The 25,038-nt window shown below is 42.1% G+C and overlaps 1 protein-coding gene across 1 annotated transcript in view; it reads left to right on the forward strand.

The window, feature by feature from the left end:
- CHUK (component of inhibitor of nuclear factor kappa B kinase complex) overlaps nt 1-25,038 on the forward strand; it is a 78,153-nt gene that overhangs the window by 31,152 nt on the left and 21,963 nt on the right. The window contains exons 8-13 of the mRNA XM_082268422.1: nt 3,894-4,001; nt 18,283-18,418; nt 18,540-18,734; nt 20,530-20,632; nt 22,179-22,302; nt 22,660-22,811. Coding sequence (XP_082124548.1) covers nt 3,894-4,001; nt 18,283-18,418; nt 18,540-18,734; nt 20,530-20,632; nt 22,179-22,302; nt 22,660-22,811 — 818 coding nt within the window. The remainder of the gene's footprint in view (nt 1-3,893; nt 4,002-18,282; nt 18,419-18,539; nt 18,735-20,529; nt 20,633-22,178; nt 22,303-22,659; nt 22,812-25,038) is intronic.

Below are 25,038 nucleotides of genomic sequence, written 5' to 3' on the forward strand. Positions count from 1 at the left end.
CACTTTTTTTGGATCATATTTTCTATTCCGCTATTTAATCAAAAACCTTTGGGGATCAGTTAAATTGGGGGATAGTCTGTGTTGGTACGTGTGAGAGAGATCCACCTTTCCAAGTTTTTGGGGTTCATCTCATACTTCTGAAGATTTGAGGGTGCTGCATGTTCCATACTCCTCTTCCTCATCCTCCCTTTAGGGTAGGAAAAAATTTAATCGGGCCTAGTCTGTGTTTGTACGTGTGAGATACACAGTTTTTTATCCTATTCCGCTATTCAATACACACCCTTTTGGTGTAAAAAACATTAAATTGCGGCATAGTTTGCATATTTGACATTTGCATATATTGTGCCTTGTTGCGCTGTTTTGGGTACTCCACCAACATGGCCAGTGGCAATGACGCCATTCTCAGCTTAACTATCCCACTTCTATGCCTCCTTGAAAAAACAATTTGGGCGATGATGGAAGAGGATGTGGCACAGGATGAGGAGGAGGAGGAGGAGGAGGATGAAGAGGTAACATTTCAAAGGCTTTCAGGGCAGTCATTCGCAAGGGGCTCCGAGGGTGGGTTCCTGCACACACAAACGCCAGGGACACAATTGTCCAGCAGGGGCACAGTTCTGGAGGATGAGGAGGATGAGGAGGAGGAGGAGCTGGAGGAGGAGATGGAACCATGTTCACAGCAGGGTGGCACCCAGGCCAGCTCATGGCCATCACTGGTGCGTGGCTGGGGGGATACAGAGGACACGGACGATACACCTCCCACAGAGGACAGCCTTTCGTCGCCTCTGGGCAGCCTGGCACACATGAGCGATTACATGCTGCAGTGTCTCCACAACGACCGCCGAGTTGCCCACATTCTAACTTGTGCTGATTACTGGGTGGCCACGCTGCTGGATCCCCGTTACAAGGACAACGTACCGTCCTTAATTCACTCACTGGAGCGCGATCGCAAGATGCGCGAGTACAAGCGCACGCTGGTAGACGCCATGCTGCTGGCATTCCCATCTGACAGCGGGGCCACAGTGGAAGCACAAGGCAGAGGAGGAGGAGGAGGAGGTCGCCAACGCAACCAGGGCACCGCCAGCACCTCAGAAGGCAGGGTTAGCATGGCCGAAATGTGGAAAAGCTTTGTCAGCACGCCACAACAAACAGCAGCACCAGCAGCTCAGATGGAACGTCTTAGCAGGAGGCAGCATTTTACCAACATGGTGGAGCAGTATGTGTGCACACGCCTACATGTAGTGAATGACGGGTCTGCCCCCTTCAACTTCTGGGTCTCCAAATTGGGCACATGGCCTGAGCTTGCCCTTTACGCCTTGGAGGTGCTGGCGTGCCCTGCAGCCAGTGTATTATCTGAACGGGTATTTAGCACGGCTGGGGGCGTTATAACAGACAAGCGCAGCCGCCTGTCCAGAGACAATGTGGACAAGCTCACGTTCATTAAAATGAACCAGGCATGGATCCCACGGGACTTTTCCGTACCTTATGCAGAATAGCAATGGATACCGACCTTACCCACCCATTGTTCCATTTTTGCTCTTTCTCACTCTTTTGGGGTGTACCCTCATTTAAAATTTTTGAAAAGAAGCAGTGTTGGCTACCTCGTCCTCCTCCTCAGGGCCAGATTAATGTAGGGGCTATTGGAGCTGCAGCTCCAGGCCCCTACCTTTTATATAGGCCCCGGGTTGGCCATATTCACTGTTACCGCTCTTCTGTCACTTGTAAACACAGAAGTCTGGCTTCTATGCTCGCTTCCCCAGGCAGCACCCTCAGAACCTCCCCACACAGCGTGAAGGCCGGACAAGGAGGGACAGTTGGCGATGCATGGATGTGTTTATGGGCTTCAGAGACAGCATCCCATGTTGAATTAGGCATGCATGGCTGCACCCTTCCTCCTCTGGGTGCATGGCAAGGCACGGCCCTTAAGGCCCTTCAAAATCCTCAGCACCAAGCCCATGATGCTGTTAATCCGGCCCTGGTCCTCCTCCACCGCCGCTTCCACCTACACCGCCCATAGGTGTGCGCAGCCTATTGCATTAAGGTGTGCACCCCAAAGTTGAAATACACATGCATGTGTTTGCCAGCAGGGAGAGTAATGTATCGGGGCCATGTACCTGTAGGCAAGGAGAAATAGAGCAGAGCAGGTCCCAGGGAGATCTTTCCCATCTCCTCACTGGCAATGCTATGTGCCCTAGGTGATTAGGGTGTGCCCAGGCACACCCAGCACACCCTGTGCGCACGCCTATGTCACCGCCACATCCACCACCACCTCAACCTCCCTCCTACTCCATATGGGCCTCGTCCTTCAGAGATGAAGAAGAACATTGTTTTATTTTTCTGTTTTTTTTTTTGTTGTTTTAAGTTATTTCCCTATCCACATTTGTTTGCAGAGCACTTGCCATGCTCTTAATTACGTTTTGCTGCCATTTGCAGCACTCTAGCCCTTTCCTTTGGTGTTTTAGAGCCATTTTAGTGCCTTAAAGTTCGGGTCCCCATTGACTTCAATGGGGTTCGGTGTCCGGGAAAAGTTCGGTAAAAGTCCGGGACACGGACCCGGACTTTTTTTTAAAGTTCGGCCGAACCCGTCGAACACGGACATCTAGGTGTCCGCTCAACCCTACTCGTGAGTGCATATGAGGGGTTTTTTTTTTTTTTTTTTTTTTTAATCTTTATTTCAAATTTCAGCAGAATAACAGTTACATAAACCTAAAAAGGAAACAAAGGCAGTATATAAGGAATTGGGTAAAATAACCTAATATGATGACCTATTACAAGTTTATCATTCCTGATACATAACAATAAAGGTCTCCATATGACGTCTACTACGTATATCTCAAATTTAGACAATCAGCATCCTAGAGAGCACTGTAAGCTACTGTTAGGGAGCATCATATCAGTGTTGAGTCTACTGCACATAGTACAAAACAGAGATGAAAAGAACAAATGAGTAGTATAGGTGGAGGAGAAAGGGGTGAATTTAATAAACAGCATAGTTTTTTTAGCATTATTACGCTATGTGGCTTATTTCCTTTCCTTTATGGATGTGAGTTACTGATATCCTTTGAGATCCCATGAGGAGAAGTGGCTATTAATTCGTGATCTGGCTTGTATCAATCGAATTGTCAGCTTTTTTTATTCCATATTGAGGAGGAGGGTTAATATAGAGCGATTCTAATTAAGAGATCTGGTGAGTGCAAATATCACTGGGGAATGGACACACGAGATGTGGTGATGGAACTTTATATCATCTGCACAAGAACTATAAAGACTGATCGAATTAGATTCTGTCTGGATAGGACTTTTTTAGTTCACCCTATAGGAATACACGCAGTGCGGTCCTTGTCATATTGTTTGAGCGCTGCTAAATGTTTTTAGTATAAGGATCATGCTGATAGGTGGAGAGAGATGAATTTATCAGTCTGCTGCTTCTCCTTTCAGTGTCCAGTTAGAGAAAAATCAGTTTTCCTTTCCTGGTAGACACGACTATGCAGCATGGTCCGTCGCCAGAAATACCACTCCTTTTTGGCAGTTAAAATGGCTCGCATATGGGTTTCATCTCCGTATTTAACTGGAGTTCAGCTTTAGATTTTTTTTTTCTGCTTGAAGCTGCTGGTTCTCTGGGAAGATGTCATATCATTTTGGGCCTCACATGTTTAACAGAATTTCATTTTAATATCTTGCCCATGTGTTTTTAGATCATATAACATTAGTTATGGAAGCATTTGCAAATTTAGCTTTGTAATCAGAGTGCAGGTGCTATACTCTCTTCTGACTGTGACCGAATTTAGAGCTGTCTGATAGCCTGGCTTTGCCACTGTATTTAATGATTTGTCATCTCATATACTTCTCATATAAATCTCACGGTCTAATATACAACTTCATTTGTCTTGTACTAGGCATGAAAAGATCAAGAAGAAGGATCCTAAGCACATCTATGCTTATGAGGAGATGTCAGGTGAAATTAGATTCAGCAGCCATTTGCCACAGCCTAATAACTTATGCAGGTATTTTGGAATGCTGGTTAACTTTTTCATTACATATGTCTGAAACTGTATGTTAAGCTTTTTTAAATCTGAGTATTTATGGGTGGATTGGGAAACAATTGTACATCTGAAGGCATGCCTCTGGCCAAGCCTGCTTGAGTGATGGAAGGATTTTTCCGATACCGGTGTTTTATGCCCTAAGACCCGAAAGAGCCGTATCCCATCCTCTTCTTTAGGCTTAAACATGAAACAAGTGTGCCCAGTGCAAACACTTGTTTGTATAACAGAGTTTTCTAAGAATGCCCATTTAGTAGCCAGATCAGGTCTGAACAGCTGGCCATAGTCTAATGTGCTTCTAGGCTGCTAAAGAGGTGCAGGTTTATTTGTAACCCCTTTCAAGTGTTCGTGTAACCCTCAGGGTAGATTCAAACTCCTATATTTTATATTTGTCACCAGAGTAAGAGGTGAAGGTAATCTTTCAAAGAGGACACCTGTTCCATTGACAACTGTATAAGAGGGGAATTCCCTGTACTTAGAGGGGACTCTCTCCTTCCTGTTGTGCCTCTAGGACAGGAAGTGAAGGGAAAGCCCTCTATTGACACAGGCAGACATAAACTGAAAGAGGCTTCAACCCTTCCCAACTGCTATACATACATTTTAATGAAGATAAAAACATAAAATTGGTTAGGTGATCAGCTCCTACTCAGATTTCCCAGTGGCTTCCCTCTCCTTTTACAAGTGCTTTAGTATTTAGAATGTTACTTAAAGTGACTCTAAAGGCAGAAGGTTTCTTACCTTAATTCATTTTCTGCATTTATTTGTCCACGCCCCCCATTTATGCAATTTTGCACAATTTTTTTTCTGCAGTTTGCACGACATTGCATATTTTGTACAGCATTTGCACTTTATTTGTATGGCTTATATATTGCCTATACTAGGAAGTCACTATGTATATTAGGTGAGACACATTTTTAGTTTAATTGATTACGCAATAGTATTTTATTTTCATGTCTATGATAAGATCACAATTTTACCCACATTAGTCCCAAAAGGGAATGTAGACCAGTTGTTTGTGCCAGCAGCTCACCTTAGATAGTGCGGTGTTTACACTTTTTACTTTTTCAGCGCTGCAACTCTCTCTTTTTTAAAATATTGTTTATTGGTTTAATACCATTAATTGGAGTGGCAGCCATCAATACACACAGTTTCCCCTTCCATTTATATCCACAGGCACTGTATTATCTTTTTTTTTTTCTCACCGTGTCCTGTGGCTTGAATTCAGTGTTTGGGGGTCATCTGACATGCTGTCTGCGGCCCCTAGACCCAAAAAAGAACAATCTTGCTTTCATCAGTCCACAAAACGTTGCGCCATTTCTCTTTAGGCCAGTCAATGTGTTCTTTGGCAGATTGTAACCTCTTCAGCACATGTCATTGTTTTTTTCCAACTTTGGGACTTTGCTGGGCTTCTTGCTGATAGCGTGGCTTCACATAGGTGTCTTCTTAGTATTACAGTACTCACAGGTAACTTTAGACTTTTCTTGATCACACTGGAGCTGATCCTTGGTTTTGCCATTTTGGTTATTCTTCAATCCATTCAGATGGTAGTTTTCTGTTTTCTTCCATGTCTTTCTGGTTTTGGTTGCTATTTTAAAGCATTTGAGATAATTTTAGCTGAGCACCCTTTCGGTTTCTGCACTTCTTTATATGTTTTCCCCTCTCCTATCAACTTTTTATTCAAAGTACGCTGTTCTGAATAATTTCTGGAACGTCCCATTTTACTCAGATTTTCAGAGAGAAATGCACTATACCCAGCATGTACAACAAACAAATAAACCAGTAATATCGATTATTATAAAAAAAAAAAAATTACTCCTTACAATCACTTTATCCCCCCCCCCCCCTAGGTTTCTCTTTTCTAATCTTAACTAGGGTGAGAAATGAAATTATGTGGAGCTGCTATAGGTAGCTGTACAAAAAAATGGCCACCTTTAGGCAGCCATAAAGCTGGGAAGATTTTGGTGCAACACCTGCGACATGTAGCATCATATGTTCAGCAGTTGCCAAAAGTTCTGTCTGACTTACAACATTATTGACTCCATACTGGAGTTCTGCTTCGAGGCTGGAAACATAAGCAGGTAAAGGGAACCCGACCCTCCGTTTTTGTCCCTAAAGATGCACAAATGGGGAAAGATAGTGCAGCTTTATAGAGCTGCAGTTTCTAAAAATAAAAATGGATCAGGCTTTGTATTTCATTGACTCCAAATTATTTTGGTTTCCCATCAAATCAATTTTAAAATACTTGTTTGATGTCCTTTTTTAAGACCAGTTTCTAATGATGAAGATGGTTATGGCTTGCTAACTTTTTCTCGGTGCAAAAGGTGTTTTAGATTGCATATCCTTGGAGCATTGTTCAAAAATAACTAACGGATCAGCAAATCTATTTTGGTATTTTCTCTCAAACACACTTGTGTGTTTGTGTGTGTGGTCTCTCTTTGAGTTTTCTAACAATGTTGGCAAGCTTTTCCCTATACAGTACTGGGTCCTGAAACAATTGCATTCTCTGCTAGGTAGAAGGCAGTGCTTCTGTGTGCGAGGTATAAGAATATCTACTTTCTACAGAGATTCACTGAAAGTATTTCAAACACTGATCAGCTATACCATTATGACCACCCACCATAACCCATTGAGACATTGACCTCTGAAGGTCTGTTGTGGTATTTGGCACCAAGCTATCATTGGCAGATCCTTTAGATCAAATGCATTTTATTATCAAAACAAAAATAACCCTAGTAAATACAAAATGCAGTTTTTAAATGCTTTCATTTATTGAGGGATAAAATCTGTCCAAACCTGCCTGGGCCTATGTGAAAAAGTAATTTCCCCCTAAAACCAATAATTGGTTGTGCCACGCTTAACTACAAAAACTGCAATCAAGCGTTTGTGATAACTGGCAATGAGTCTTTTACATCATAATGTCAGGAATCTTTACCCACTGTTTTTTTTTCAGAATTGTTTTAATCCAGCCACATTGGAGGGTTTTCAAGCATAAACGGCCTGTTTAAGGTCATGCCACAGCATCTCAATCAAATTTATATCTGGACTTTGACTAAGCCTCTCCAAATTTTTTTTTTTTTTTTTTTTTTTAAATCCGAAAAAGATTTATTGTACCAATAAACACACAGTATATTGCAGTAAATTGCAATGAGAAAATAAAAATAAAGGGTGTACAATTTGAAGAGAGAGGATATAGGCCATACATCATAAATCAGTACATACACCTCTTGAAGAAGATAAAATGCGGTGATCAAAACCTATTTTAACACTGTTTAGGATCGTGGAGTGGCACTAAATTACCCGTTTTGTATCTTGTAACACACACAAACTCAATAAAACAATTAAAAAAGGGAAAAGGGGGGGGGGGGGAGAAAATAGGACGAAAACAAGAAATTGACTGGGAAATTAGCTCTCTGAACAGAAGGCAAATACCGAAGTCCTCCCATGTAGTGGTTGAAGCGAAGATTACACACAACCATTAAGCTCCAGAGATAAAGGTCTACAGTATAAATATCACTTACATCTGTAGTAGTCTAAGCATGACTAGTTGTGGTGGTGCTAAACCTGGGGTATTCAACCAGGCCTCGCAAATAGAGAAACATTTTTGGGAGGCGTTCCTGTGCCGATAAGTCAACTGCTCCTTTGTGAGAAAGCAATTAACTTGTTCTTCCCATTGCTTTTTGGTAGGCATATAAGGAGAGGGCCAGAATATGGCTACCAGCTTCCGCGCTATAAACAAGAGTTTGATAATTGCAGTGTTGGAGGGGGGAGTATATATTTCCTCATCAACTGCTCCTAAGACTCATATTAGAGGGTCCAATGGAATTCTACCATAAATACTCCAGATATGGTTTTGGTTATTTCCCTCCAATAACAATTTTGGGCGGCGCCATATTAAGTGAATTAATGATCCCTCCTCAGTGCAACATTTGGGACACAGAGATAAATCCCTTCTGTCCCAACGGTGCAGTTGAATGGTAGTCTGATATCCTCTGTATAACAAAACTAACTGCAACAACCTGTGTAACTGCGAGACAGAGATAGCAGGAGTGGACTGCAAACACCACTCCCATGTTTCCTCACTATTGTCTCCTAAGTCTCTTGCCCATCCACATGTGGATGGTAATGAGGCCAAGTCTTGTATGGGCGTTAATAGAGTGGCATATATATGTGAGATCATGCCCTTTTTAGTGAAGCTATAAAGAATTTTCCTTAGTAAGGGGTGACTCAAAGAAAGGGTGGATTTATGCCTCTGGGCTTGTAGTGCGTGACATAACTGAAGATACTTATAAAACTGATGTCTAGGCAAGTTGAACTCTCCCTGAAGATCCAAAAATGATTTCAACATGTTTTGGTTATATAATTGGGAAATATATTGAATACCTGCTGTTTTCCATTTCCTTCCAGTTTGTACACCTCATATATTGGATTGTACCAATGCGGTGTTTCCTCTAGAAAACCTTTTAGTCTCAGACTACTTTTAACAGTGGCCCAAAGTTTCCTCAAAAGGATTGTCCGTTCTGACTTTTGGAAGTTTGGGGCACTGATCAGGTCTGTTACATTCAGCAGTGCACGCCACCAAGATGTTGGAGATGGCATGTGTAAAATTAAAGCTTAGGGTTAGGCACCTCTGATCCACCCTGGTCTTTGCCATATTGCACTGTGGAAAGGTGATTTCTGGCAACCTGTTTTTTCCAAATTAGGGATCTGAAAAGAACGCAGTGCGATTGAACCATCTGCGGGGTATCCATTGTGGAGAATTGTGTAGGATATAAAGCAATTGTGGACACCAAACCATCTTTATTAAAGTTATCCTACCAATTACCAAAAAAACACGTTTTTTTCAAGGTATTTGGAGGGTTCCGGAGTGATTTGTACCCCCGGGTATTTTAACGATATAACCACACTAAGGGGCCGTGCATCATCCGGCAGTGGAGCAGACAGCTCAGCTGCCGGTAGAAGAACCGATTTGCTCCAGTTTATTGAAAAGCCAGAAAGGGAATCAAAATCTCTTATCACCGGCATTGCATTTGTGAGGGAAACATCAGTATTTCCCAAGTAGAGAAGGGTATCGTCGGCATATAGTGAGATTTTGTCTACCCCAGACTATTGTAAAACCCGTAATTAGCTGGGAAAATCTAATTGTGGTAGCTAAAGGTTCCAAGGCTAACGCAAACAGCAGGGGGAACAAAGGGTACCCCTGCCGTGTGCCCCTAAAAAGAGGAAAAGGGTCTGTTAAGTCTCCGTTTATCCGTAAGCGGGGTGTAGGGGCTGCGTACAGTAATTTTACCCAGCCGATAAATCTTTCCCCAATTTCAAAGCACTTAAACACCTCCCACAAATAGGGCACTCTACACTGTCAAATGCGTTGGCTGCATCTAGTGAAAGAATAGCCCTATTGCCTGGATTACTAACAGGTATCTGGAGGTTTAAGAATAGACGTCTAATGTTGAGCACAGTGGATCTGGATAGAATGAAACCGGACTGGTTCTTATGAATAATCTTATCGATAAATTTAGCCAGACGCGTAGCTAGAACCCTGGCCAGTAGTTTGACGTCAGTCATCCATAATGGAATAGACCTATAAGAATCGGGGGGTAAAACCTTTTTACCTAGTTTTAGTAGTAGAATGATAATGGCTTCGTTCATTGATGGAGGGAGAATCCCTCGCTCAAATTCATCCAAAAAAAACTCTCTTCAGGCGGAGTACTAATGTTTCAACGTATCTTTTATAGATCTTGTAGATCTCTGTCGGCAGTCCATCCGCCCCGGGAGACTTACCCAGAGGGGAGAGAGCCAATGCTTCTGGCAGTTCATCATTAGTGAGGGGCACATTTAATTATTTCTTATCTGTGCTTTAGCGTTGAGGAACGTGACTATTATGAAGGAAGGCCTGGATTTCTTCTGGTGATGGCGAAACCTTTGAGGCGTACACCTCCTGCGTAAAAGGTTTGAAATATTGAAAGTATTTCAGAATGAGACGTAATGACTTCCCCAGAAGGGTTATTAATCACAGCAATGTATGAAGACCCTCTATTGGATCTCACCATCGTCGCGAGAATATGTCTAGTATTTTCGCCCTCCTCAAAGAACTTTTTTTGGAGGAAAATGTGAGGTTTTTAGCCCTTGCTAACCCCACATGTTTAGCTATACGTTGAGCCTCCACCCAGGACATTTCAGTAAGTTCCATGGGAGATACTATATATGCTAAATCTGCCTTCTGAACTTCCTGTAACACTGTTTTTTCCCAAGATCTAGTTTTGGTCTTAATAGATGATATCGTTTTAATAAATTGACCACATAAAAAGACCTTTTAATGTGTCCCAAAAGATCCGGGGGGGGGGGGGGGGGGCTTAATTCCGTTTAAGGCTGATAAAGGTGTTTAAAGTGTTGGGAGACTGGGTCTGATTGAAGGAATAGGGATAACCAAAAAGGGTTGATTTTCCAGTACGATCGTTTCGAAATCCCAGACGTGAGAATTTGAATACATAAGGGAGAGTGATCGGATATGGATCTTGCCTCATACCTTGAGGAGTACACCAAGGGGAGCATTGCATCATTGCCCAGACCTAGATCTATTCTAGATAGTCTCCTGCAAGCCTTTGAGTGACATAAAAATTCCTAGCCTGAGGGTGGTGAATCCGCCACACATCCTGCAATCCCAACTCTGACAGAAGCTTAACAAAGGGGGTTGGTTCTCCCTTGGTAATTAGCTGTGATGCTGAGTTAGAGAATTTATCCAACCTGGCATCTAGATAGTTATGGAAATCCCCCACAAGAAGTGTAGGAATATTTGGGTGATGGGCTAAAAAGCTTGCTAGAAGTTTGATAACTTCTGCGGAGAAGGGAGGAGGGATGTAAATTTTAGCTATGACACATTCAAGTCCATCCAGATTACATTGCAAAAAAATGTAGCGACCATATTGGTCTATATTAGAGACAGAGCAGGAAAACCTAACGTTTGGACAAACGAACACGCAGACTCCCCTGGAATATGAGGAGTAGGCAGAGTGAAATTGAGTTCCTAACACCCGAGTGGAAAATGGCGATGTTTGGTTAGCTGACTTATGGGTGCCTGTAGACATACCAAATAGGAGCCCAAACTTCTAACCATATGGGACACAGCCAACTTTTTCACTCTGCCTCCAAAACCTTGAACATTCCAGCTAGTTATTACGTGAGACTTAGACATAGATATGCAAACAATAATACATGACAGGCAGCAGGAAAATACGTTCGCCTGAAAAACTGGTTCTGGAGGCACAGGTGAGCAACCATAGGGCCTATAGTTGGACAAGCCCTTGGACTCTAGAGCGAGTGGTTAGTCAGTGACCAAACATTTTTTGCTAACAAAATAAAAATATATAAAAAAAAAAATAGAAAACAGGTGGAGCAACAAGGTCCTACAGTCAGCAGTAGCAGTTAATGTCCACAAAGGACCAGCAACTTGGGATCTGAGATTCCTAGCTTGCACGGAGGAGCCAGCATTTCAGGTGATATGTGTCTGAACAATAGGCAAAACAAATACTGAAATGACTTGCTACAACTGTCAACCACCTTTAAAGGAGAGTTAAGGGTAAACTGGCGCAGTTCGAAACTGGTAGACAAAGGGTTGCTTGGGAGTGTTCAGGTGACACGCCTGCGTTTCGTCAGATCTTCCCGCAGCACCCGTTCTTCTCAGTCTAGCCATTGTGAAAATGGATTTGATCTTTTGCCACCACACGTAGTCGTGCAGGATAGAGCATGGCGTATTTTAGTTCCAGGGAACTAAGGCGTTTTCTCACCTCCAATAAATTGGGCTCTTTGTTTTTGCCGAAAAGTCCGGAAATAGCAATCTTAGAATTATCGATCATCAGAGCATCCCCCAACAATCTGGTTTTGGAGAGGATAGCGTCACAGTCCTTCTATTTGAGCATTTTGATTAGAAATGGCCCTGAGGGGGGGTTGTCCGGAGGTAAAGGCCTGGAGGAGACTGTGTGCATGTTCCACTGTGAACATTGGAGAAAAGGAATCTTCCAAACACAGACCGCAACCATTTTTCTATGCCATTCCCCGGTTTTCCTTTCTGTTTTTTCAGGAATGCCTATGGCCCTGACATTATTTCTGCGTAACCCGTTTTCTAAATCATCTAGCCGGGCAGAATGTTTGGCCACTAGCACTTGTTGATATCGTACATCCCTTTGCATTGGTGCCCACTCATCCTCCAGAGTGTTCAATGCCCCTCCATTGCGGTGGTGCAGTCCCTCGGCTTTTGCACGTCTTGACGGACAAAGTTGATTTCAGTCTTTACCCCCTGAATCTCTGAAGCAAGAGCTGAGAGAGAGGAGTTGCATGAGGTAACCACAGCAAAGATATCCCTCTGAGTGGGCTCTCGACCATCTGGGTCTGGGGTCTGGTCAGTATAGTAGGAGAGCTACTTTATTTGAGTCCCACTCAAATAAAGAGGCCGCTGAATCCTCCAGCGGCACAGTGTCACTGGCTTCAGATTGATAGCCGCTGTGTTCTCCTGAAGTGTCAGGAGGCTGAGACTCATGAGCCGGCGGCTTTGCAAAGAGTTTCTAAATCGCCTCCTTGTACTTCTCATTTGCCAGCCGTTGTGGCTGCCTGCCATCTTGGCCCACATGGTCTGGAGCTGAGAGGGTGGTACAGCCGCGCTTGGACATCTCCGCGTGGGATTCAGCTGGTTAAATGCAATCCCTCAGGATAAAAGATCAGATATTCGGCGGAGCTTGCATGCCTCGCATCTGGCTACATCTGCTACCAAGCCCCACTCCAAAATCTTAATTTTTTTTTTTTTAGCCATCAGGTGGACTTACTGGTGTGTTTTGGATCACTGTCCTGCTGCATAACCCAAGTGCGCTTAAGGTCATGAACATCCTCCTGGATTTTCTGGTAGAGCGCAGAATTCATGGTTCCATAAATTTATGGCAAGTCGTCCAAGTCCTAAAGCTGCAAAGCAGCCCCAGAATATCACACTACCACAACCAGTGTTAGTTTTACGCCAGATGTAACGGGACGGACATCTTCCAAAAAGTTCAACTTTTGTCTCATCAATCCACAGAATATTTTCCCAAAATTCTTTGGGATAATTAAGATGTTTTTTGGCAAATGTGGGACGAGCCTTTGTGTTCTTTTTGGTCAACAGTGGCTTTCACCATGGAACTATCCCATGGATGCAATTTTTACCCAGTCTCTTTCCTATTGTTGAATCATGAACACTGACCTTGGATAGTTGAACCTTTTGAAACGTGTAACAATATTCCACCCATATGTAGGGTGGAACATGTAACATGTTCCAGCAGCTGCAGCCTCTAACCCCTCCCCCACCAGTGACAGCAGGCAGGCATGTTCACTGGGTGCCCACGGTCACTGTTTGAAAAAGACGTGGCCGTGCAGGGCTACCCCCACCCGGCAATGTCATTTATTGACAGTCCTATGTGAATAGGAAACTACAAGTCGCAACAGCCTTTGCAGCTGTTAGCTCATTGTTTCATTGACCCACCATGGCACTGTTGAGCGCTCTGTTAGTTCGTCCATTCTTCCTGTCAGTGTGTATGTCTGCCTGTATGAGGTACGAGCAGACAGATACACTGAGAAATTTGCGGGAGTCCTGCATGGTACCTGTGATCAGCAGATCGCGGGTGCAATGCTTTCCAGGCTCCAAGAAAAAAAAATAAACGAATGCACATTTTTTTACCTCCTCTGTTCCAAGTTTTCTCCATTTTCGGATAATGTCTCTCAACTTGGTTCGCTGGAGTCCCAAAGCCTTAGAAATAGCTTTGTAACCCTTTCCAGACTGATACATGTAAATTAGTTTCTTTAGATTGTGGCATGATGTGTTGCTTTTTGACATTTTTTAGAATGCTTCACTTTGTCCAGCAGATTCTATTTAGGTGATTTCTTGATACAACAGGTCTGGCAGTAATCAGGCCTGATTGTGGCAAGTGAAATTTAACTCCACTTTTCAAAAAATGTGGATAATCACAGTTCATTCATGGTTTAACAGTTACTTTTTCACATCGGGAAATAATCATTTAAAAACTGAATTCAGTAATTAATCAGGTTATCTTTGTGTAATATTGACATTTTTTTGATGATCTGAATCATGTACAAATGACAACTATGTAAACAAAAAATCAGGAAGGGGGGCATATACTTTTTCACTCTATATCCCACCCACTATCAGGTGCTATTATCAGGGCATAATTAATGTTCACTTTATCTGTCAGTAGTCATAATGTCATGGCTGAATGATGTATATCCTTGCGTTCCTTTTTATAGTGCAAATTACAGATACTGCGTTGTGTTGCTTCCCACTTATCCTTACTTGAAACAACTTAGGTTGCTATGCTGTCCTCTGTGACCAATGCCATTAGCTGTATTTTTTTCTTTTATGTTGTGGTCTGGTCTTGTGTACCATTTTTTGTTTACAGGTTTTGCGTTCTATAGGACATTTAAAGTTAAATTCCTGGCTTATATTCACTAATTCTAAGACTGCTCCCACCCCCTTCTAACATCTAAACTAACTACCCTGTAGAAGAAATGTATTTATACTTACCTATTGTCAAGCCATTTTGGTCCAGTCACGTGATCTGTTCCCCTGTGTCAGCTAGCAGCGGCTTCAGGGGAGAGAAGGGGACAGCCGACTAATGGCCCATAGTAAGCCTATGGGTGACGTAACCATTCAGGTTTTCCTGCATTTGTCAGAGTGCTCTCTCCTCTCCCCTGTAGCGGTTGCTGGCTGACACAGGAGAGATAATGTTACCGGACTGGAGCAGCTTGAGAAAAGGTAAGTATATGCATTTTTATTCCACTGTGGGTAGTTAGTATACAGTCAGGTCTGTAAATATTGGGACATTGACACAATTCTAATCTTTTTGGCTCTATACACCATCACATCATTGAAATGAAACAAACAAGATGTGCTTTAACTGCAGATTTTCAGCTTTAATTTGAGGGTATTTACATCCAAATCAGGTGAAAGGTGTAGGAATTAGAACAGTTTGTATATGTGCTCCCACTTTTTAAGGGACCAAAAGTAATGGAACAGATTAACAATCATAAATCAAACTTTCACTTTTTAATACTTGATTGCAAATCCTTTGCAGTCAATTATAGCCTGAAGTCTGTAATGCATAGACATCACCAGACGCTGGGCTTCATCCCTGGTGATGCTCTGCCAGGCCTCTACTGCAACTGTCTTCAGCTCCTGCTTGTTCTTGGGGCATTTTCCCTTCAGTTTTGTCTTCAGCAAGTGAAACGCATGCTCAATTGGATTCAGGTCAGGTGATTGACTTGGCCATTGCATAACATTCCACTTCTTTCCCTTAAAAAAACTCTTTGGTTGCTTTCGCAGTATGCTTCGGGTCATTGTCCATCTGCACTGTGAAGCACCGTTCAATGAGTTCTGAAGCATTTGGCTGAATATGAGCAGATAATATTGCCCGAAACACTTAAGAATTCACACTGCTGCTTTTGTCAGCAGTCACATCACCAATAAATACAAGAGAACCAGTTCCATTGGCAGCCATACATGCCCACGCTACACTACCACCACCATGCTTCACTGATGAGGTGGTATGCTTTGGATCATGAGCAGTTCCTTTCCTTCTCCATACTCTTCTCTTTCTATCACTCTGGTACAAGTTGATCTTGGTCTCATCTGGCCATAGGATGTTGTTCCAGAACTGTCTTCCTGTTTTTGAGGCTCACCAATGGTTTGCATCTTGTGGGGAACCCTCTGTATTCACTCTGAAGTCTTCTCTTGATTGTTGACTTTGACACACATACACCTACCTCCTGGAGAATGTTCTTGATCTGGCCAACTGTTGTGAAGGGTCTTTTCTTCACCAGGGAAAGAATTCTTTGGTTATCCACCACAGTTGTTTTCTGTGGTCTTCCTGGTCTTTTGGTGTTGCTGAGCTCACCAGTGCGTTCTTTCTTTTTAAGGATGTTCAAAACAGTTGATTTGGCCACACCTAATGTTTTTGCTATCTCTCTGATGGTTTTGTTTTTTCAGCCTAATGAAGGCTTGCTTCACTGATAGTGACAACTCTTTGGATCTCATTTTGATAGTTGACAGCAACAGATTCCAAATGCAAATAGCACACTTGAAATAAACTTTGGACCTTTTATCTGCTCCTTGTAAATGGGATAATGAGGGAATAACACACACCTGGCCATGGAACAGCTGAGCAGCCAATTGTCCCATTACTTTTGGTCCCTTAAAAAGTGTGAGGCACATGAACAAACTGTTGTAATTCCTACACTTTTCATCTGATTTGGATGTAAATACCCTCAAATTAAAGCTGAAAGTCTGCATTTAAAGCACATCTTGTTTGTTTCATTTCAAATCCATTGTGGTGGTGTATAGAGCCCAAAAGATTAGAATTGTGTTGATGTCCCAATATTTATGGACCTGACTGTAGATGTTAGAAGGGGGGGGGGGGGGTTGAGAGAAGTTTAAAGATTAGTTAGTATAAGCCCAGAATTCCACTTTAATCAAATTATTTTTTTTTTGTTATCAGAGATCTGATCTAAGTGAAATGACTGGATGTTTTCTGTGTTTGCTATGTCCTACTTGACCTGGTTTTCTAAATCCTTTGCAGGATTGAAGTAGGTTTTATATAAAATGTAATGCAATCAGCAGATGTTCACTTGTTTTTTACCCCTTGATTGCCATTCCTTTCATACCTTTCAAAATATAAGAGCGAAAGACTCTTGGCAGCCAGATGGCTGAAGGAAGTATTTATGGACCGAAATATACAAGCTGCAGTTTTTTACTTTTTTCAGAATACAACTTTGCCTCACTGTGTGTCTGGCTTTAAAAGTTGCTGACCCGGGGCAAGAGTACAGCAAGTGAGTTAAGGGGGAGCCAATGATTCTTCCCTGCATCTCTGCATTCTTTCTCTATGTCAGTGACTCAGTGTTTAAGCCATTGCTTTGCATTGGATGACTACAAGTGAGAAGAGGAGGCCATTGGTTGCAGCCTACCTACTGTATTCTGAGAGCTGCTTTCCTTTTAAAGTGAACCTGTACTATGTTTACTTAGGGAAAAGTAACTGGTTTGCTTTAGAGAAAGGAGATCACATATACTTATTTTTCATTTGTTCTCCACTGCCATATTGAGCGCAAGCTCTGGAAAAAGATACTTTTGAAGCATGGTGTCACACTCCCGGTTTCTCCCATGTCAACCCACAATACAGCACTTAGTATCTGAGTGGACAATTAGAAGTCCTAAATGCCGTCACATGAAGTCTGGGAACAGTCCTTAGCCCTTTGTAGCTCTAACTTAATGTTGCATGACACCACAATTGTGTGGGGGCTCCAAGAGGCAAGCATGGTGGCAGAGGAGTGCATAGAAGGCTCCTGTTCATCAAACCTGTTGCTTTGCCATGATTTGACAAAAAAAGGTTTGTTTCAGTTTCAATGTCACACCCTAAGCTAGCCCTTTGTTTTGTTTTTTTTTTTTTTTTTTTTTTTCCTTTTCCAAGCATTTATTAATTTTTTTAATGTCAGTCACATTGATTTTAAAGAGATGTTTGAAATTTACACTTTATTTACAGAAGTCATTTTGCTCTATGGAGACGAGAAGAACTGTCTTTTCACTACAATTATAGGGAACACAAAACCTTTAAAACAGAAGAAGTAGTTTGATTAGTTTGGTGTATGGGGGCAAAGTAGAGCAGACAGAGATGATCTGTTGATTGCCTGTTACATTAAGGTACCCATATATTCTCTGCATTCAGGTAAAAAAAAAAACCTTCCATGATCTGCTTCCCCCAAATACTTACCTGAGCATGATCTTGATCCGATGCTGTACCTGAGAGAAGCAGAAATGCTCTTGCTCTCTCTCTCCTCACACGACTTAGAGGCAGCAGCAGAAGCCTTTGGCTGCTGCTGCTGTCAATCAAATCTTGTGAGGAGGGAGCAGGGGGCAGGGCTGAGCCATGTTATGTGTGCCAATAGACACAATCAAGGGATCAAGCCCGCACAATAGCCCCCATAGCAAGTGACTTGCTATGAGGGCACTAAGAAGGGAGGAGGAGCCAAGAGCTCCAGCGGATGACCCCAGAAGAGAAGGTTCAGGGCTGCTCTGTGCAATACCATTGCACAGAGGAGGTAAGTATAATATGTTTATTATTAAAAAACACCTTTACAATCACTGTAGGCACCTGGAATCTTCTGCTTTTTTCAATGAGGAATAGATTCTTTTTTTTACCTTTTTTTTACTTTGTTGTTTTGAAAGCATCGTGGTGGAGCACATGGAGACGTGGTTACAGCTTGTACTAAACTGGGACCCCCAGCAACGTGGAGGTGGAATTGATGAGCACTCTGGTCACCCTCGTTGTTTTGTGTTAATGGAACACATTCTGAACCTAAAGGTACATTGAGCTTGTCTGTAAAAGACCTGAAATTGTGAAATCTAGCTACAGTAGTCAATAACTTTTTGCAACGCTAATGGCACTGCATTTTAATTTTCATTCCTCTATACCCCATCTACAGATTGTACATATTTTGAACATGACATCTGCTAAAATCATCTCTTTCCTCCTACAACCTGAGGAAAGTCTACACACTCTTCAGTCTAACATTGAAAAAGAGACTGGAATTAGTACCTGCAATCAAGAGTTGCTGCTTGAAATGGGGGTGTCTCTTGACCCCAGAAAGCCTGCCTCCCAGTGTGTGATAGATGGAGTGGTAAGTTTGCAATACTTTATGTATGACCTATTTTAAAATATAAACACACTTTTATTGGGATCTGATACCCTTTCTCATCACCCCTGACAAACAACACATGTATCTGTCACTGTTGCGCAGGTCTTGACCATCTTCACTGTCAGGTCCTGCTCATAGCATTCTTTATTCAGTTCAATGGGATATTTGTATTACTCCTCCAGAGTATACAGTAGATCTTCCTTTGCAATTAATAGAGATCTTGGTGTACATGTTCAGGAAGAGCAGGACCCAACTTTGAAGATCTAGAGCTGTAGGTGCCATGCAGACCACACAACAAAGATCTCAGTTGAAGGAGGGCAGGTGCGTGTGTTTCTAGTAAGGAGTGAAGGCATCGGGGCTCACTAAAGGTAGACTTAGGCTAAAGGCAAATATATTTCAAAGACACAAATTAAAGTGCTGTAAATAAATTACATAGTGAGGTTGAAAAAAAAAAAACAGTCCATCCAGTTCAACCTATGAGGTGTGTGTGTGTGTGTGTGTGTGTGTGTGTGTGTGTGTAACAAGATTGAAAAGATTGTTCCCTATGCTAAGGTCACCAGTACGGTATTTGTACACTGATATATCCCCTCTCAAGCGTCTTTTCTCCAGAGAGAATAGGTTCAATGCTTGCAGTCTTTCCTCATATCGGAGATCCTCCAATCCCTTTATTAGCTTTGTTGCCCTTCTCTAGACTCACTGCAGTTCCAGCACATCCTTCCTGAGGACCAGCGCACAGAACTGGAGCGCATACTCCAGATGTGGCCGGACCAGAGTCTTGTGGAGTGGGAGAATTATTGTTTTATCTCTCGAGTGAATCCCCTTTTTAATACATGCCAATATTCTGTGGGCTTTGCTTGCAGCAGCTTAAAACTTGCATGCCATTGCTGAGCTTGTCGTCTACTAGGACCCCCAGGTTTTTTTCCATCTTAGATTTCCCCAAAGGTTCTCCCACTAGCGAGTAGCTTACGTTCGTATTTCTGGCGCCCAAATGCGTTACCTTACATTTTCCAACATTAAACCTCATTTGCCATGTAGATGCCCACCCCATTATTTTGTTCAGGTCTTCTTGAAAGGTTTCCACATTCTGCGTAGAAGTTATTGCCCTGCTTAATTTAGTATCGTCCGCAAATTACTGCATCCTTTATTAACAAGACTAGACTTTACAGTACGTTTCCTTCAAAATGGCTCACCCTTCATTTCTTTTATCACTTACATTCTGTTACTTCAGAACTCTTTCCACTTCATATAATTCTGGTTCACTGCATGCTTTTAATTGTTTAAGCAATAATTTCTGAACTTCATAGAGTGTAGCAATGGTCTTGTAATTTTTAGGGTTACGGGTAAATATCTAGTAAATGCCACCTGTTTCACTATGCAGTAGAGAAAAAGATAGAGGTTTGTCACTGCAGTCTGTCCCTTTCCTGAGCAGTGTGTGCATAGATCAGACTTTGCCTCTTAGCTACCATTCATTTTTCCTTCACAAGTCGTACAGCTAAATCACAGGACTTGCATTTCTTCGCTAGCTTCTGAAATGTCACGTCTGGTGTTTGGACAGGCTGGGCTATTTTTGTAAGGAGATAATGTTGACCTATCCTGTTTGTTTATGAGTGTCTTAGTGTCTTGTGAGCTGCAGATTATTCTTAGTAATGTTATTATTGACTGTACTTTTAAAGAGGACATCATTTTTTTTTTAATCTTTTATGAAGAAGAATAAGAATTTTTAAATATCTTTAATATGCCATGTTTGTTTATTTTTTTTTTTTTATTTCCAACACAGAGAGGCTGGGACAGTTATATGGTATATTTGTTTGATAAGAGCAAGACTGCTTATGAAGGACCCTTTCAACCAAGAAATCTGTCAGAATGTGTAAATTATATTGGTAAGTCAATATATGGTGCATTGCATCTCCAGAAAAATTCTTTTTAGTTTTGCATAGTTTACTTTTTGGTCCCCATTGGGGTTATTTCCTCTCCCTTCCTGTGCCGGTGACAGTTTTGTGACTTGGAAAGGAACATGATAGGAACTCTCCAGTGGAGAAAGAGCCCAAAGGAATCCTGACAGAGGCTTGAATCCTTTTTAACTTTATCCAAAAACATTTGGACTGAATTTCCACTTCATATTGGTAGCTTTGTCACGATAGAGATAAATTTGGGGGGGGGGGGTCGTTGGAGTGCAGTGGAGTGGAGTGCAGTGCACCTAGTTACAGTACTGCTTGCTAAGCCAGAGCAAAAATAGACCCTATAAGCCCCGTACACACGTACCGATTGTCGGACGTAAATATTCGGCCGCCGAACGATCGGCCGATTCTCGGCTTGTTAGTATGATGCTTCCGACAACCGACAGCGACTTTTCGGCCAAACAGAATCGGGTGTGCAGGCTATAAAATTTTTGTTGTCCGTCACCAGAACGGCCGATTGTTCGCCAGTCAGTACAGAATTCAGCCGACAAACAGCAGATTAGCAAGACTGGGCATGCTCAGAAAAGAAAAAACACACGGAAAGTTAACCATCAGATGACATCACTTCTGCAGTCGGCTGTTGTTGGCCGACAAAATTCGTGTGCAGTCTTTTGCACTTTTCAGCCGACAGGACAGCACCGGACAAAAGACGGCCGATCGTTCGGCTGACATTCGGTAGGTGTGTATGGGGCTTTAGATGCAAATGTTCTAGGGCACCCTTTCTCTACCTTTTCAACACAGAGGAAACCATGAAATAATCTTCTGGTCTCAGGGAACCCCTGTTAAAAATTCCTATATCTACAACTCATAGTGGTACATTAGTGTGACGGTCTGTGGAAAGAATGCTCCTTACAATTGCGATCATTGGGTAAAATTACTCCCTTACAGATAGCCAAAAGGATCAGTGGTGTCAGTGGGAACTTATCTGCGAGGCTGAAATTGCTCAAGGAACCCCTAGCAACATCTGAAGGAACCCTAGTTGAGAAACCCTGTTCCAGGGGGTGAGCTGGCCACTGGATGGTGTAGATTTAATTATGCATTTTGCCTATTCATTGCTTGATTGCATACTATCAGACCTGCGTCTGAAACAGTATTTAAGCAACTGATCAACACAGGTAAAGTTTGGGCCGTCCAGTGGCCAGCAATGAGGAACATACTCATGTAAAGGGGAGTAGGGAATGTGTTCTCTCACTTGGGCTCATTATTTGCCACTTACACCTGTAGTCTCTGCAGTCACTGTATCTGAACAGGTGGCTACAAAGAGATAATTGTGAATTCAAACTTAAAACATATATGTAATTGTTGTTATAATTTTTTTTTACTTTGTTTAAACTTTAAGCTTTTTGGGTGATACTGTAATCTTTACATTGATTTTTTTATTTTTTTTAGAGCTTTAATCTATTTTGTGTCTGTTTAACCATGAACATTGACCATAAACAAAAAAACAAATGTTTTTCATTTTATATAGTACAAGACAGCAAAGTTCAGCTTCCCTTACTACAGCTGCGCAAGGTATGGGCAGAGGCTGTTCACTATGTGTCTGGGCTGAAGGAAGACTATAGCCGCCTTTTCCAGGGACAAAGAGCAGCAATGTAAGTATTCAGCATCCATTTCTATCTAAAGCAAGGCTGTACAGGTAGCCAGATAGTCAAAACTAGATTGAATATAGGGGGGAATCTCCCAACCATAGATACAGACCACAGAAAAAAAACTTGTCAGAGAGTCTAAAGCTTCACTGCTTTATCCAAAACTAAAAAACAAAAAAGTTTTTGTATTTATGCATACAATCAGTAATAAAGTAAAACCAAGATCAGAAGGACATGCAGATTAAGCTTTTCTGTGGCACTTGCTGTTAGGCAAATTTTTTATCTGAAAAGTTTAAAATGACTGACCAGTTTGGTTTTAACATTCCTTTAATTAACTGTTCGAATTTCTTTTTCTTTTGTAAGGCTTAGTCTACTCCGCTACAACACCAACCTCACGAAGATGAAGAATACAATGGTATCAGCCTCTCAACAATTAGAAGCCAAACTGCAGTTTTTTAAGAAAAGCATTGAGATTGATTTGGAGCGCTACAGTGACCAAATGGCCTATGGAATCTGTGAGTGCAACTTCATTGACCATGATGGCATGTACTTAGAGAGGTTTATGCCTTAACCACTAGGTGGCGATCTGTATTTCACTTCCTACTTGCTTAAGAAATAATATTTTAGACATTATTATTATTATTCTTATTATACAGGATTTATATAGCGCCAACAGTTTACAATATGAGGGAAGACAATACAGTTACAATACAATTCAATGCAGGAGGAATTGGACGGCCCTGCTCGTTAGAGCTTACAATCTAGAAAGGAGATACATACAGAGTGCATTGCTTTCAGTAGGGTCAGCCAATATTAGACAGCCGTGACCATAAGTTTTGAGAATGACACAAATATTAATTTTGACAAAGTCTGCTGCTTCAGTGTTTTTAGATATTGTCAGATGTTTCTTTGGTATACTGATGTAAAATTACAAGAATTTCATAGGTGTCAAAGGCTTTTATTGACAATTATATGAAGTTTATGCAAAGAGTCAATATTTGCAGTGCTGACCCTTCTTTTTTAAGACCTCTGCAATTCGCCCTGGCATGCTGTCAATCAACTTCTGGGCCACATCCTGACTGATGGCAGCCCATTCTTCATTCTTCATTTTTCTTCTTCATTCAATGCTTGGATTTTATCAGAATTTGTTCACCTGCCTCCTAAGGATTGACAACAACTTCTCAATGGGATTAAGGTCTGGGGAGTTTTCTGGCCATGGACCCAAAATTTCAGTGTTTTGTACCTCAAGCCACTTCATTATCACTTTTGCCTTATGGCAGGGTGCACTATCATGCTGGGACAAGGCATTGTTCATCACCAAACTGTTCTTGGATGGTTGGGAGAAGTTTCTCTCGAAAGGATGTTTTTGTACTATTCTTTATTAATGGCTGTTTTCTTAGTCAAAAGTGTGAGAGAGCCCACTCCCTTCGCTGAGAAGCAACCCCACACATGAATGGTCTCTGGATGCTTTACTGTTGGCATGACACAGGACTGATGGTAGCGCTCACCTTTTCTTTTCCGGACAAGGTTTTTTCCGGATGCCCCAGACAATCGGAAAGGGGATTCATCAGAGAAAATGACTTTACCCCAGTCCTCAGCAGTCCAATCCCTGTACCTTTTACAGAATATCAGTCTGTCCTTGATGTTTTTCCCTGAGAGTAGTGGCTTCTTTGCTGCCCTTCTTGACACCAGGCCATCCTCAAAGTCTTTGCCTCTCTGTGCATACATATGCACCCACACCTCCCTGCTGCCATTCCTGAGCAAGCTCTGCACTGGTGGTGCCCTGATCCCACAGCTGAATCAACTGTAAGAGACGGTTCTGGTGCTCGCTGGACTTGGGCGCCCTGAAGCCTCCTTCACAACAATTGAACCTTTTGTCCTTGCAGTTCTTGATGATCTGATAAATTGTTGATTTAGGTGCAATCATAGTAGGAGCAATAGCCTTGCCTGTGAATCCCTTTTTGTTCAAAGCAATGATGACTGCACGCATTTCCTTGCAGGTAAACCATGGTAACCAGAAGAACAATGATTTCAAGCACCACGCTCCTTTTTAAAGCTTTCAGTCTGCTATTCTAACTCAATCAGCATTACAAAGTGATTTCCAGCCTTGTTCTCCTCAACACTGACACCTGTGTTAATGAGAGAATCACTGACACTGATGTCAGCGGGTCCTTTTGTAGCAGGGCTGAAATGCAATGTAAATTTTTTTTGGGGGATTAAGTTCATTTTCATGGCAAAGAGGGACTTTGCAATAAATTGCAATTTATCTAATCCCTCTTCATAACATTCTGAAGTATATGCTAATTGTCATCATAAAAACTAAGGCAGCAGACTTTGTGTCATTCTCAAAACTTTTGGTCACAGCTGTACTTTTTTCTAAAGGGATAGTAAAGGATTGTAATTGCATGGCACTGGGAAGCAGAGCCTGTATGTCAAGAGCCAATATGGCTTCCTCCATTTACATATTATTTGAAAACTGTACATAGAACAAGTATTTAACATGTTAGCGCACACAGGGATCATTAATTTATTGTATGCATATATTGTGGGTGTTCAGCTTCAAACATAAAATAGCTCATGGGCTCCTTCCCAAAACTCAGTTTCAGGGAAGGTCTCTCTCTCTCAAAGGCGGTGCACAAGTTTTTCATGCAGGTGATGGCTCTAATACAAATCCACAGAGGTGCCAGCTCTGTGTTTTGTCTGTTTGAAAGCAGACAGCCTCTCCAGCTGTACATATGTTCC

This window comes from Pelophylax lessonae (genome assembly GCF_965119305.1).
Source record: "Pelophylax lessonae genome assembly, chromosome: 9".
Classification (NCBI taxonomy): domain Eukaryota; kingdom Metazoa; phylum Chordata; class Amphibia; order Anura; family Ranidae; genus Pelophylax; species Pelophylax lessonae.